General features: G+C 36.4%; 1 protein-coding gene across 3 annotated transcripts in view; it reads right to left on the bottom strand.

Moving 5' to 3' along the window:
* Window positions 1-13,580, bottom strand: part of LOC136838622 (acetylcholine receptor subunit alpha-like) — a 1,263,360-nt gene that overhangs the window by 286,582 nt on the left and 963,198 nt on the right. For 2 of the 3 annotated variants that reach the window (XM_067103898.1, XM_067103900.1), the window contains one exon: window positions 9,978-10,117. In XM_067103898.1, the coding sequence (XP_066959999.1) occupies window positions 9,978-10,117 (140 nt within the window). Of the gene's footprint in view, window positions 1-9,977; window positions 10,118-11,038; window positions 11,362-13,580 lie in introns of all 3 variants that reach the window. The other variant, XM_067103899.1, reaches the window with a different exon arrangement.

Below are 13,580 nucleotides of genomic sequence, written 5' to 3'. Positions count from 1 at the left end.
GAATCAGTTTCTTTGGGTATGCCATTGTTATATTGATAGTGGTGTCATACTTACATCAAACTGAGGGAAGCAATCCTTGCGATGATAAGAAATACGTCGGTAATGAAATACCGTTTCTGATGACCTAGTCCCTGCCTTCATTACGACACGAATATATCGATGGCATCATGTGTGTATATTTGTGGTTGTCGGTGGCTTTGGAGGCGAACTGCAAATCATATCGAGCAGCCATTTCGTAATTGTGACTTTTACATCACTTTGCGTTACTGTCATATTACTGTGAGGAATACTGTTCCACACCCGTTATTTTTAACATTCTTTTGATTTTAATTAACTCTTCTATTTAAAGGGTTTCTTATAGAGAGAAGTACCATTGTCGGTTAAATATAAGAGCAGTGAGATAAATTAGCCGTTACTTCGTGGCGTTGCCAATTCTCTCCTTATCCTTAGCTCACCGCGAAGTGTACCGAAATACATGACGGGAACCAAGTCCAAGAAAGACAAGGTCTACCAAACTGGGTGGAGTCGCCTTCCACCTGGGGTAACTAAGTAGGCGATGACGTATCTTAGAGGTACCCTCTCATTACGGCAATTCACCTGCTGACGCAATAAGGAGGTAGACAGAGCTACGCCTGCAAGGGGGATTTAGGGAGACCTTGTCTCTCTTGACCTTGACGGGAACTATACCTCTGCAGTGCTGACTAGAGTAGCGTAGGCCTAATAGTAGTTAACCGGTTGTAGCGGGACGCTAAGCAGTACTTGCTAAAAAAAAAAAACGGAAGGCTAAAGTCACCTCCTCTCATGGAAAAAGTGTAGAGCTGATTAAGGAAACAAAAACGCGCACATATGCGCACATGAGCACAGACACACTATTATACATACATACATACTCACACACACACATATACATATATATATATATATATATATATATATATATACATATATATATATACATACACACACAAATGTATATATACCACAGAGATCTCAATAAAATTGACCATAACGGCATCAAAGTGAATGAAAGAGGAAAAAATTTTGACTTATTCAAACCTCTCTCTCTCTCTCTCTCTCTCTCTCTCTCTCTCTCTCTCTCTCTCTCTCTCTCTAGATTTCTAACGGAACAAAAGGGCAGCAGGATTTGTGGTAGATTCAGGATCTCTATTGTTGGTATCACAATGCCATCAAATCTAATTTCCTAAGGTGAGAAATCTCTGGGGAACCCTTCAACGAATTCCTAAGAAAAATGGATTTCTGATTGAATGTTTGTGAGTTCACTGAAAATCCTTTTTTTCTCTAGAAAAAATAAGATTTCTGCCGACTATGATGCCAGATTTTATCCAGTGGTTAGCACCTGCTCCTAAAAAGATTGCAGAGCTATTATATGAATTATAAAAGTGAATAAGTCACTCATACGAGCATGAGATGCGAGCATGTTTGTGTATGTAAGTATACACATGTGTATGAAAGAAGCAAAAAAGATTGGAAATAAAGCTCACGTGTATACCACCTCCTACAAAGAGATATTCTTAACTGATTAAGTCTCTAATAAACTAAAAGTTTCCTACTGGACAGGAGAAGTCCAAACTGCAAGCCTATGAGACAGAGAGAGAGAGAGAGAGAGAGAGAGAGAGAGAGAGAGAGAGAGAGAGAGAGAGAGAGAGAGAAGTTGGCCTAAATATCGATTAAATATAAGTGTGCATTATCTATGCTACAGTAGTTACAGCTATAGAAGGGTCCCAAAACATAATCCACGAATCTGCCATCACGCCCCTTGAGTAGCAAATGCATAAAAGCAACACTGTCCTCCGGTCCCAGGGCAGCCTGGAGTTCTATCATTTAAGAAGAGAGTTCCGTTCACAATCTGGACAAAGGACCATAACCTCGCCTAATTGCTTTCGGGATCTTAGAGAAAAACTATTTATATAGTTTAAAAGTCAGGTACCATGCACATCATGTGAGTATACTGATGCATGCTAACATGAATAGCCTCATTTTGTGTGCGTATGACGGAGCAAAAGGTCTACAAAATTTAACTTCTCATAAGTAAGTATGAATGCGCATAGGTATGCAACCATTCCTCACAAACTTCATTGTCCATGTATATGGCAGTATGAATAACTCTCAAAAGAGGATGTCGGAAAAAGTACGGCGCAGTAACGACGATGCAGTATCCGGACTGATATAAGCTCCTCTGATGCTCCCATTAAAAACTGGTTAATTCTACATATTAGCTCCGCGCCTGTTTTTACCTTTTCAACTGGTTTTTTCTACATTTTTAGGGGTTCTGATACTGGCGGTGCATCTGTTTACTGTCGGCCAAATGGAATGTCCCTTCGCCGTGTTTAGCACTGGCCCGGGGGGGCTTGGATACCCATACGTTAACAAGTTATTGCACTTGCCGGACGGGATATGAACCGTTGGAAACAGACGTAGCCGTGCTCTGTCTTGTGAAGATCGCGTATGGAAACCCCTTGTTGGATGGACTTCACGAGTAAATTACAGGTTAATTACACTCGAGCGCCAAAAATTAAAGGTAAATTCATAATTAGCACCCAAAAAATTGTAGAAAAAGTTAAGTTAGAAGGCAGTCGCCGACGCGGAGCTACTATATAGTTCTACCAAAAACTGCTTATAGAAAAAAAAGTTGACTGTAAGAGTTTTTCTATTATATGGTCAAAGGCATCGAAAAAACAGCAATTATTCGAGCGCGATTCATATCACGGAGCTTCAGAATAAAACAGCAATTACTCGAGCGAGATTCATATCATGGAGCTTCAGGATAGTAACCCCACAATTAGTGAAAAACAAATGGTAGTCTTAAATCCAGTAGATCTCAAGGGATGAGATGAAAGCTGTTCAGAAGATAAAACATGACTAGAAAGGAAATAATAAGAGGCACTCTGCTGAGGAACCTGATAACAACAAAAGCTTAATCATCTCCAGGAAAAGTTTATAGCTGATTTAGACGGGTTCTCTGGTATCCAATTAAAATTCATACCGTGACAAAGGATAATACAAAACTCGAGGCAATGACAACACTTCATCAACTTTGCTTGTTGAAACTGACGTTGTCTTGAAAACTAAGCTATGCTTCAGGACAGAATTGATTACTATCAGATTGGTCAATATAAAACACACACACACACACACACAGCACCACATAGACGCACAAACACACACACACGCATTATATATAAATATATATATATATATATATATATATATATATATATATATATATATATATATATATATATATATATTGATATGGGTTCTATCAATCCAAAAAATAATGGGAATGTGTCAATGTGAATTAGTCTATGCCTAAGACACGACACTTTCAATTAGCAAAGTAACGGCCATTGAGTTGATGTAAAGTCGAACGACATCTAATTCGATCGTGCTATGGAATGCTGTCTAATGGCATCCCTTGGTCCAGTACACTGTCGCTCTACTTAATTTTTGCTATTTTAAGTTAAAAAAAAAAAAAAAACTGTAATATCCAGGCTCCAACATCAACTAAATCTTGGGCAAGATTCTTCCAAGTCAACGTAACGTGAAGGAAGCTAGCTAGATTCTACGTAGCATTTTGTCCGGTGAAAGCGTTCGCTCGGTACATTATTTCTCCCTTTGCTACTCTCCGATGAGCAGTAAGTTTTTCTTAAACCCCTTGCCTGTTTCCGTCTAAATGTTTTGATTTTCCTGTGAAACCTAAAGCAAATTTGTACGCATGTGCTCGTATGTGTGCATGGAGCAGAAACCATTACAGATGGGCTATGTCATGGTCTTGAAAAATACCAAAACATGGCCCTTTCCACTGTATATTACCATACCTACTCGTATATTGGAACACTGTGCGTTTGAAGTCCTATAGTAACATGCACTGGAAATATTGCAATCCCAAAAGAATTTTAATGAAATTATTTTATCATCATCCCCAGTAGAGTTTTAATGAAATTATTTTATCATCATCCCCAGTACGCCTGAAGTAAAATAATACAAGGTTGGATTTGATGAATCCTGTCTAATGCACATTAATGTATTTGTTCAAATCGTCAGTGGTCACTGAGACATTTTGTACTTGTGAGTCATTCACTTACGGGAACCGATCAATGTGGAGTGTTCTATGCAGATGATGACACCTGCAACACTCGACAGAATAATCATACCGACATTTCGTCACTCAAGTTTCTCTCATAACTGAATGATAACAGTAATATTCAGCTACTTACGAAACATTTCAGTTTCTTTTTATTCGACAATAACGAACGATAACAACACATCAAGGTTCAGCTAAAACCCAAAATCAATATCAATTAATATTCCAAGTAACGTGTGAGTGAAAATAACAAGCCCTGTTTATACGCATTTCCACGAACAAAAACAAGCAAGCGCCCGATCTCCGGTCACCGCAGCATTATAACTTGCATTTCATTAAAATTCACTCACCATGTACTGTATACATCGCATGAAAAATGAAAACCGTCAGCGATGAAACACCGCATAGCTTACGGCCAATAATGAAACGCTTCAATGTATCCCCCGTTTGGCATATTTCAAAGCTTTGTATAGAAGGGATACTACGGTAAAAATCCATACGGCTATCTGGGATGACAACACAGGCATATTTGATGTTAAGAGGACTGGAATACCGGTGGCGGTGGTTGGCGCTGAGAGGATGAGGGGAGGTTGGGGGGGGCAGAAAGCTTCATTTAAATAGCATCTTATTATTATTATTGTTGTTTTTTTAATTCTATCATGTCGCCTAAACTTGAATAATGGAGGAAGGTAACAGGTGCATTACACAACTGCTACTTTTCAGCTTGTACTACCCACGGAAGAAGGACCTTTTGAAACCATACTGCAAAACTTTAAAACAAACAACTGCATGTTATCATTAAATCCAGTCTAACTCTAATAATGTAGGAGGGAAGCGCGAACATGAAACGTAGTCTGATGTCAGCGCAGAAGATGTAATAAGGCCTTATAAAAGATTTGGCCGTCTGCATCCGTAAACACACAAATTCCCAAACATACACACACGCACACACACACTGCCATCTTGTTGTCATTTAATTGTTTAATTTTACATTATTATTGATTAAACCTGAGTGTTAAATACTGTGTTAGTCTGCTAGCTCGTGTGTTTTTGAAACTTTTTGCTAATTGCGGTTTTATTTTTTTCATATTTGGTGTGAGTGGAGGTGGCTGTGTGTTTTTCCCGGAGGTGGTTTTGGCCGAAACCTGGAGTCGTTTCTGAGCAACCTTATAGAGGGGTATGATATTGGTCAGCTGCTTGAATCATCCGATATACTTGGATTTACTTGAAGCACCAGGATTCTTTTGCCACTTATTTCCAGCACCTCCTGCTGAGTTAAAAAGCCGAGGGGGCCTCTCTGAGCCACGGTATGGTGATATTGAAATTATATTTTTGATCACGGCTTAGGGGCCTTGAACGGATCTTTGGGACGTCTCTGCCTTACCGAGGTCATCTGTGCTGATTGGCGGAGCACGCCATATTCATTCCCCATTGCTGGGACCAGTGATTTGACAATGTCAAACACAATGTCAAATTGACATTGCCCTGCGTTAATCACCGGACGCGGAGATTTTATTTTTGAAGAGATCACGGCCAATTATTGAGAAAAGGAGAAAAACCACCTTGGGACTTATTAGCGTTTTTTGGTCAAATTATTCTTCCTTTTTCACTGCCTCCTCCTGTCTGAACCCCCTTCTTTTGTGGATAATTTTGTTGCGAGCCATCTTTAGTAGTATGAGTGTGTTGATTACTGTTATTAACTAATTAAGGGTGTTAGTTATTCATTTATTTGGTGTATTTGTGAGGTTCAGGTGCAACTTCTATCTGGTTGTTTATGTATTAAAATAAGTTTTTTCTTGGTGTTTTGTTTACCCTCTTGAATTGATTTTAGCACATCTTTTTCTTTAGTACTATTCCACCTATCGCGGACTTAGTACCTGTGATTTGAACACTATTAGCACATCCTGAGATTGTATATGGAGTGGTGGCGAAACCAGTCATCACAACACACACACACACACACACACACACACACACACACACACACACACACACACATATATATATATATATATATATATATATAAATATATATTATATATATAACAGTATATTTCTTCAGGGACCATACAGTTGTGGAATAGAAAAACGAGACCATACTACAAAAGAAACTGGAACGCTGTTTACGAATACATACTCCTTTCATCAATCCTAAATTTTAAAAAACACCTCTGGAAATGAATAAAGGACCCAGTATGGAAACGAATGACTAAAGATATACATCTATAATAGCCATGAGTGGATCAAGATGATGATGTAGTTAAAAAACGAAAGAAAATAAAATAAAAATTATTCGTAAAATTTAAGCTCTTCGTTTCTAAATATGACGAGAATCCAAACTGAAGAACAAACAATTGGACTGAAAGCATATTTTTAGAATAACTCACTCAAAATTTCATAATTGCTAAAAGAAATAAAAAGACCGTTGACTTGGGAAATGCTGGAGTACGTCCATTCTATGTACAAAAATCAAACTGCGCGCATTCAAGTTTGATGCAGCTGCAAGGAAACTCTCGAATATCAATTACCTAACGAAAAGCTCAAGGCAGGAACACGCGCACCCACAACCACACACATTATACATATGTGCAAACATACATACATATACAGTACATATGCATACACACGTACACACATATAAATATAAATATAATATATATATATATATATATATATATATATATATATATATATATATATATATATATATATATATATATATATATATATATATATATAGAGAGAGAGAGAGAGAGAGAGAGAGAGAGAGAGAGAGAGAGAGAGAGAGAGAGAGAGCAATGACAAGTAATGTATATCGCATACGTAAACAATTTTACAATTTACATCCTTGAAATTAACAACGCCTCGCCGCTCAATGAATGTATAATTACGGAGTCACGCATCTCATTTCCATTTGTTATTGAAATTATAATCCCACGTTTAAGCCATCTACACCTAGAGCAACACAAAGGGGGGGAGGAGCCCAGGCCCACCAGCCACCCGCCCGCGTCCCCTTCCCCAGTGTCATTAATGCGCCAGATTAGGCCATAACGGTTATTTCCGTATTAGTTGTCGCCCTCGATTATGCCCATGAAAAGGCAAAACCATCCTTGGGAAACATACTGCTCGCGCTAATGAAGCAATTTGGGAAACTGTTACGAAATGGAAAGCTATTCCCCGTATCTAACAATCAGGAGATACTTGGTTAGCTGTCTAAAACAAAAATTGATAACATTTTACATACAATATCAACCAGTGGCTAGAGATTAGAGAGAGAGAGAGAGAGAGAGAGAGAGAGAGAGAGAGAGAGAGAGAGAGAGAGAGAGAGAGAGAGAAATCAATAAAAACGTACAGAGTTTATGAAGCAAATTAAAATCTATTATTAGTATATTTCTTATGCAAAATGATTCTTATGTATCAAATTCAAGTAAAAGAAATAAAGACTGGCGTAATTACACATAAAAAAACTACTTTAGCCGACAAAGTCCTTCAGGAAATGATAGTTTATACTTTCTAAATTGGGAACAAATTCAAAGCAATGCATAATAAAACAATTGTAAAATCTTTTCTTTTCCTATGAAGGCAATAAACGAAGATACATTATACATACACATACATATACACATATATATGTCCATGTGTATGTATATATATATATATACATATATATATATATATATATATATATATATATATATATATATATTATATATATATATATATATATATATATATATATATATATATATATATATATATATATATATATATATATATATATATATATATATATATATATATATACAGATATACATATATATAGATAGACAGATAGATAGATAGATAAATGAGTGCAGCCATAAGAAATATAGTTTTTAACACAAAAACAAAAAAGCAACAGAGGAAAATTATAAACTCTCACGAGAAACGTGTAAATGAAAAGTCTGTCAAATGCGCCTTTAAAATAAAGAAATTCAATAATTTAATGTAAGTTACGTATCTCCATCAGAGGCTGAACTCTACATGTCTGCAAAAGAATGAAGGCAAATTCTAAAATGTCAAACAACGTAGGAGCATTTTATCATTTCTAAAATAAAACTTCAGTTTCAGGCGTAACAGTACGATATTTCTTTGTAATCCAGAAATGAACATTACAGTCACTATTATAGCAACAACTGGAATTATTATTGTCTGCAGAATAAAATTCCGCTTGAGAAATTAAATTCTCAACTTTGACTCAAACAAAGGAGAAGAGAGAAACAATATTCACAATTCCCTAATATTTCACTAAAATAAATATCAATCGATGTCAACGTCGAAACTGTAAAAACAAAGAAAATACAAGTACATGTACTTCTAAATTAGAAACAAACGTGTTTTCATATTATTCCCTTTCAGATATACACATTGCATTTTTCATTCACTTCTGAAAAATATCAAATTGCTTTGGCTTCATGACTAATTTTACCTACATTTTCACTGCAAGACCAATAGAAATGCAAATTATAAAGCAGGAAAGATTTTAAATGTCGTACTTCAGGAAAGTTGAAATCAACACTGACCCTCAGGTTGAATACATCAAACACCAGGTAATGATAAGTTTAATTGTAGTATGGTATAGCAGTTACTTTACTCAAGACGAAAACTTATTTCGACGACACACAGAGGGAAGGACGCGCGACCATGAATCGATGTACTTCGCCTTCATCCTGTCAGGTCATCATTTTGCTTAGTGTAGCAAAACCCCGAAAAACTTATTTGATACTTTTCAGAAGTGAATGAAAAATGCAATGTGTATATCTGAAAGGGAATATTATGAAAACACGTTTGTTTCTAATTTAGAAGTACAAGTACTTGTATTTTCTTTGTTTTTACAGTTACGACATTGACTTCCATTGATATTTATTTTAGTGAAATATTAGGGAATTGTGAATATTGTTTCTCTCTTCTCCTCTGTTTGAGTCAAAGTTGAGAATTTAATTTCTTAATCATATGCATGTACTAGTTCCTCATTGGATGAGTTGGTATCGTTCTCGGCTAGCACTCTGCTGGGCCCGCGTTCGATTCTCCGACCGGGAAATGAAGACTTAGAGAAATTTACTTCTGGTGATAGAAATTCATTTCTCGTTATAATGTGGTTCGGATTCCACAATAAGGTGTAGGTCCCGTTGCCAGGAAACCAATTGGTTCTTAGCCATGTACAATAAATCTAATCCTTCGGGCCATAGAGAAAATTACTCGCTCACAGATACACTCCTAGAGAATCTAAAATGTAATGAAGAAAATGAGGGAAACACTGGCACAAAACGTGTTAAAAGATAACTTTGATCAGAGGTAAAACTACAACAATAAGGACAAACTGATCCGACTTTCTTAAACACGAAACCAAGTACGATAAATAATAAGTTCATCAAAGGCCGCAAAACAAGTAACAGTATAAAGCTATTTACTGTAGTACTCCGTAATCACAAGGATTTTACCCTAGGATTGTTCTAATCATATAAAACTGAATTCCCCTTCCACAGAGCGGAAGCCAACGAACAAGAAGAGAATCATTGAGTTCAACCTAAAACTGCTGCTGTTTCTAGCAGAGTCAACTATCCGCTTATAAAAAAATAATAATACGCAACTTACGGCATTACAGAAACACGAAAACTACTGTTTGATGTATATACATATATATACACACACACACACACACACACACACACACACATATATATATATATATATATATATATATATATATATATATATATATATATATATATATATATCGCAAAGATGATATATACTCTGGACATAAATTAACGAAAACAGAAATTCAATCAAAATAGGAAAAAAGGCAAAACCTGAAGGCACTTGTACTTACCACATCAATCAGCTGTGAAAGCTTCAGTTTGATTTTGACAATGAGGGGATCGGAGACGTTGATGACAGGTCGAACGAGCTTGTTGTAATTAGAGAGTAGGTCATCGTACAGCCTCTTGGCGTCAGGATTTCCACAAGCACCTGCAAATAAGAACAAAGCAAACGCTTCGTTAGAGAAGGACGGAGAAGAGTTCTCAAAAGATTCCTAGCTTATGTCGAAAATGGGACAATGATTTGTACAGTTCGTGTACTAAACAAGGGGACTAGGTTTCGAAGAGGAATTTTATCAACTAGCAATTAACCCAAAAAGCAGGTTTAAATGCCGTCTTTATTATTTCAAAAATCTCTTTGGGAGGACACTGCATACAACTTCGCAAGTATCGTATAGATCTAATCTGGTTCAAAGAGAAAATAGATCATAAACATCCATCTAAATTAAGAAGCGTTGTCTCATTTACACGACGTACAAGATTAATTTTAACCAAGCCATTAATACTGAAAAATTCACTGTAAGAAAATTACTCGACCCTTAAATCTTCTCGAAAATGTCTGGAGTCTTATAACAACAAGGGTGACACCTCATTAACTGTACAAATATGTGACACGTTATCATCCTTCCTCCTCATTACCGAGGTGATTATTAGAACATGATCCTTTACTTTAAGAGTCACATTAAAAATATATCTGTAGCAATAGGCAAAATTATCATTTAAAGACATGAGAACTTCTGAATGAAAATACTGAAACCACAACAAATTATATTTAAAAATATCAGATAAATAACTTATTCTTCAGTAAATGACGGACGAGTTATTCCACACACGCGAGTGTGTGTAATGTTTAGTCCATAATAAAACGTTACAATCAAGATGGTGAAACATTTTTCAATACCAGCGAAATGACCAGTTTTTTGCTGGCTTGCGGAGTTGCATACCATTCCGCATTTTACTAGATTGAGCTATAAAACATTATTTTTCCATATTAATTATTGGGTGCTTTTTTAAATCTAAGATATCAAATCAACTTGTTGATACAAATGCTTGGCCACCATTCATTACTTACTCTCTTCGGGGCAGAGTGCCAGTGCCAAGGCAGTGCCAACAGCCAGGAACTTGATTGCCTGGAAGCAGCCTCGGCCCCTGCGGAGTCTGAAAGATGGTCGCACCCTTGCGACCCGGGGAGCGTAGGAGGCGGAAATTCGCCTCGGGCGTGACCTTGCCACCACTTCATGGCTTGAACAGAAGGTCAACAAGGTCAAGGTGTTGGGGAGGAGGCTCAATATGTATTAAAAGACCTTATGTTCTAAATCTAAAAGCATTTTTCTCTCACATGGAAATGTCTTATTTTTGACTAATGTCACTGAAGCACTTGCGCTGAGATTTTCACTGAAACATCGAAGGAGAAACACATTTTTCAGAGGTTGTGCACAGACTTTCTCATACGTCCACAGCATATGTTGAGTGTACAAGAAAAAACAGCTTAATATTACTTAATATTACATTATATATTTCATGTGTTCGTTCATTCATGGAAATAAACATATTTAAGCAAAAACTGGCTACCCTTGCATATAAAAAAAGGAATGAAGAAACTTATAAACACATTTTTCGGTCAAGGATGTTTACCCTAAAATGAAACACACTAAGAGTAAGCACTATAGATTCCTCTGTAAAAAATGAAAGCCAAACACCCCCACAGAACTAATGACTTCTACCAAATGCAGAGCATTTCCAGTATTAAGAGGTCCACAGTCCTTTACTAGGTGCACCTCCACTTGGACAAAAAGTCCATTGTATCCCAACCCAATGGCACTGCTATGGAATGAAATGTCTATAGGAAGACAACTCATAACTCTTCAGTAACTAAAAAAACTGCTGCAACTTAGTTATAATCCTGCCATTTACCATCATGTGAAGGTAGTTTCGGTAAACACTTGACATACTTCTCAGTTACATCACCATCATAAAGAACGAAGACCGAGTAACTTGTAATCGTGAATGTCGTTTATACTAGGAACGTTGCAGAGAGAGAGAGAGAGAGAGAGAGAGAGAGAGAGAGAGAGAGAGAGAGAGAGAGAGAGAGAGAGAGAGAGAGAGATGTATAGGTAGAGCTCTACCGACCTTTAAGTGAGTAATGAGGGGAACTCGTTGACATGGTTCTTCAACGGGTAATGGACCACTTTGGAAAAGGGCCATACTTACGAGGAATAAAGGGACCAGAGAGAGAGAGAAAGAGAGAGAGAGAGAGAGAGAGAGAGAGAGAGAGAGAGAGAGAGAGAGAGAGAGAGAGAGAGAGTGTGTATGTATGTGTAAATGATATGCATGCATACTTACAAACATATATATATATATATATATATATATATATATATATATATATATATATATATATATATATATATATATATATATATATATATATATATATATATATATATATGTGTGTGTGTGTGTGTGTGTATGTGTGTGTGTGTTTTCTGTAGTTGTGTATACATACTTAGGAGTGAATTTCTCTCAAGAAACGTTTTCTATAGAAAATTTTTAACTTCCTCCCAATTTTGGGGTTGTGATGCCCTACCGAATAAGCTATGCCTTTCTTTTCAAAATCACGTCTCCTCCCCAAAATAATAAAGATATTGAATACAGTAAATCGAAAAGAAATTTCTTAGCAATTTCATAAGGACTCTGCGTCTTCAGAATCTGATATTGGTTTCCCATACTTCTAGGTTCTCCTTCACCAATTAAAAAGAAAAACTCTACAAAGATCTTCGATTGGAATCGACACTAAATTGGAAAAATGATTTACTATTTACGTTACAAGACGAAATACAAGAAACTTGTAAGCAACATTTCTCTCTACAACTGAGTTTGATATCAGATGAGGGATTATCAAGCCTGCTGAAGTAGCTGGCTTTTCTTTAATTTCCATCATTTCTTATTAGTTTCAAGTAACACTTGAAATTCCGAACATCTAGGAATTTTTGTTTACAGTTTATGTTTACGGTTATTAAACAAATAAGTGGACAACTGAAATCCTACAAAGCAGCACAGTCTTTACTGACTGGAAACCGACTGTATAACATACAGTTGCACAGTTAAGGAGAATTCATTTAGCAAAGGGAATTAGGTAACCAGTGAGTAATTTGATAATTAGATAAAACAAGGTATGGCATCCACTATTACGAAGAGACTGTTGGTAACTTCAAATTAATAAGGCTGGAGTCATTAAGATATTCTATAAACTGATTTAAAAACACTGGCACATGTCCCTCCCCTGCAATATTCTAAAAGAAGCAGAAAAGCATGAATATTTTGAGAACTTCTTGGCGTTTATAAGTGTGTGCGTATTTTTTGTCACGCAGTTAAACACGATTATCTTATAAAGCATACAGCTGCTAGATTTTCATGCTGGAGCTTATCTTATTTCTAAAAACTAACAAAGATCGATTTGCCCTTTATCCTGCGAGAGGCTGGATGAAAAGCGTATGTCAACAGGACAACTGACATAATTATTGTGTAATGAGAACAGTGTATAAGCCGTGCTTCCCCAACAATTTAGTGGACCTTAACAACATTGTTAAAAAATAGAACAATCGCTTACACAC

This window comes from Macrobrachium rosenbergii, chromosome 5 (genome assembly GCF_040412425.1).
Source record: "Macrobrachium rosenbergii isolate ZJJX-2024 chromosome 5, ASM4041242v1, whole genome shotgun sequence".
NCBI classification, from domain to species: domain Eukaryota; kingdom Metazoa; phylum Arthropoda; class Malacostraca; order Decapoda; family Palaemonidae; genus Macrobrachium; species Macrobrachium rosenbergii.
The sequence above is the reverse complement of the archived record's forward strand: the minus strand, read 5'-3'. Positions and strand labels throughout refer to the sequence as shown.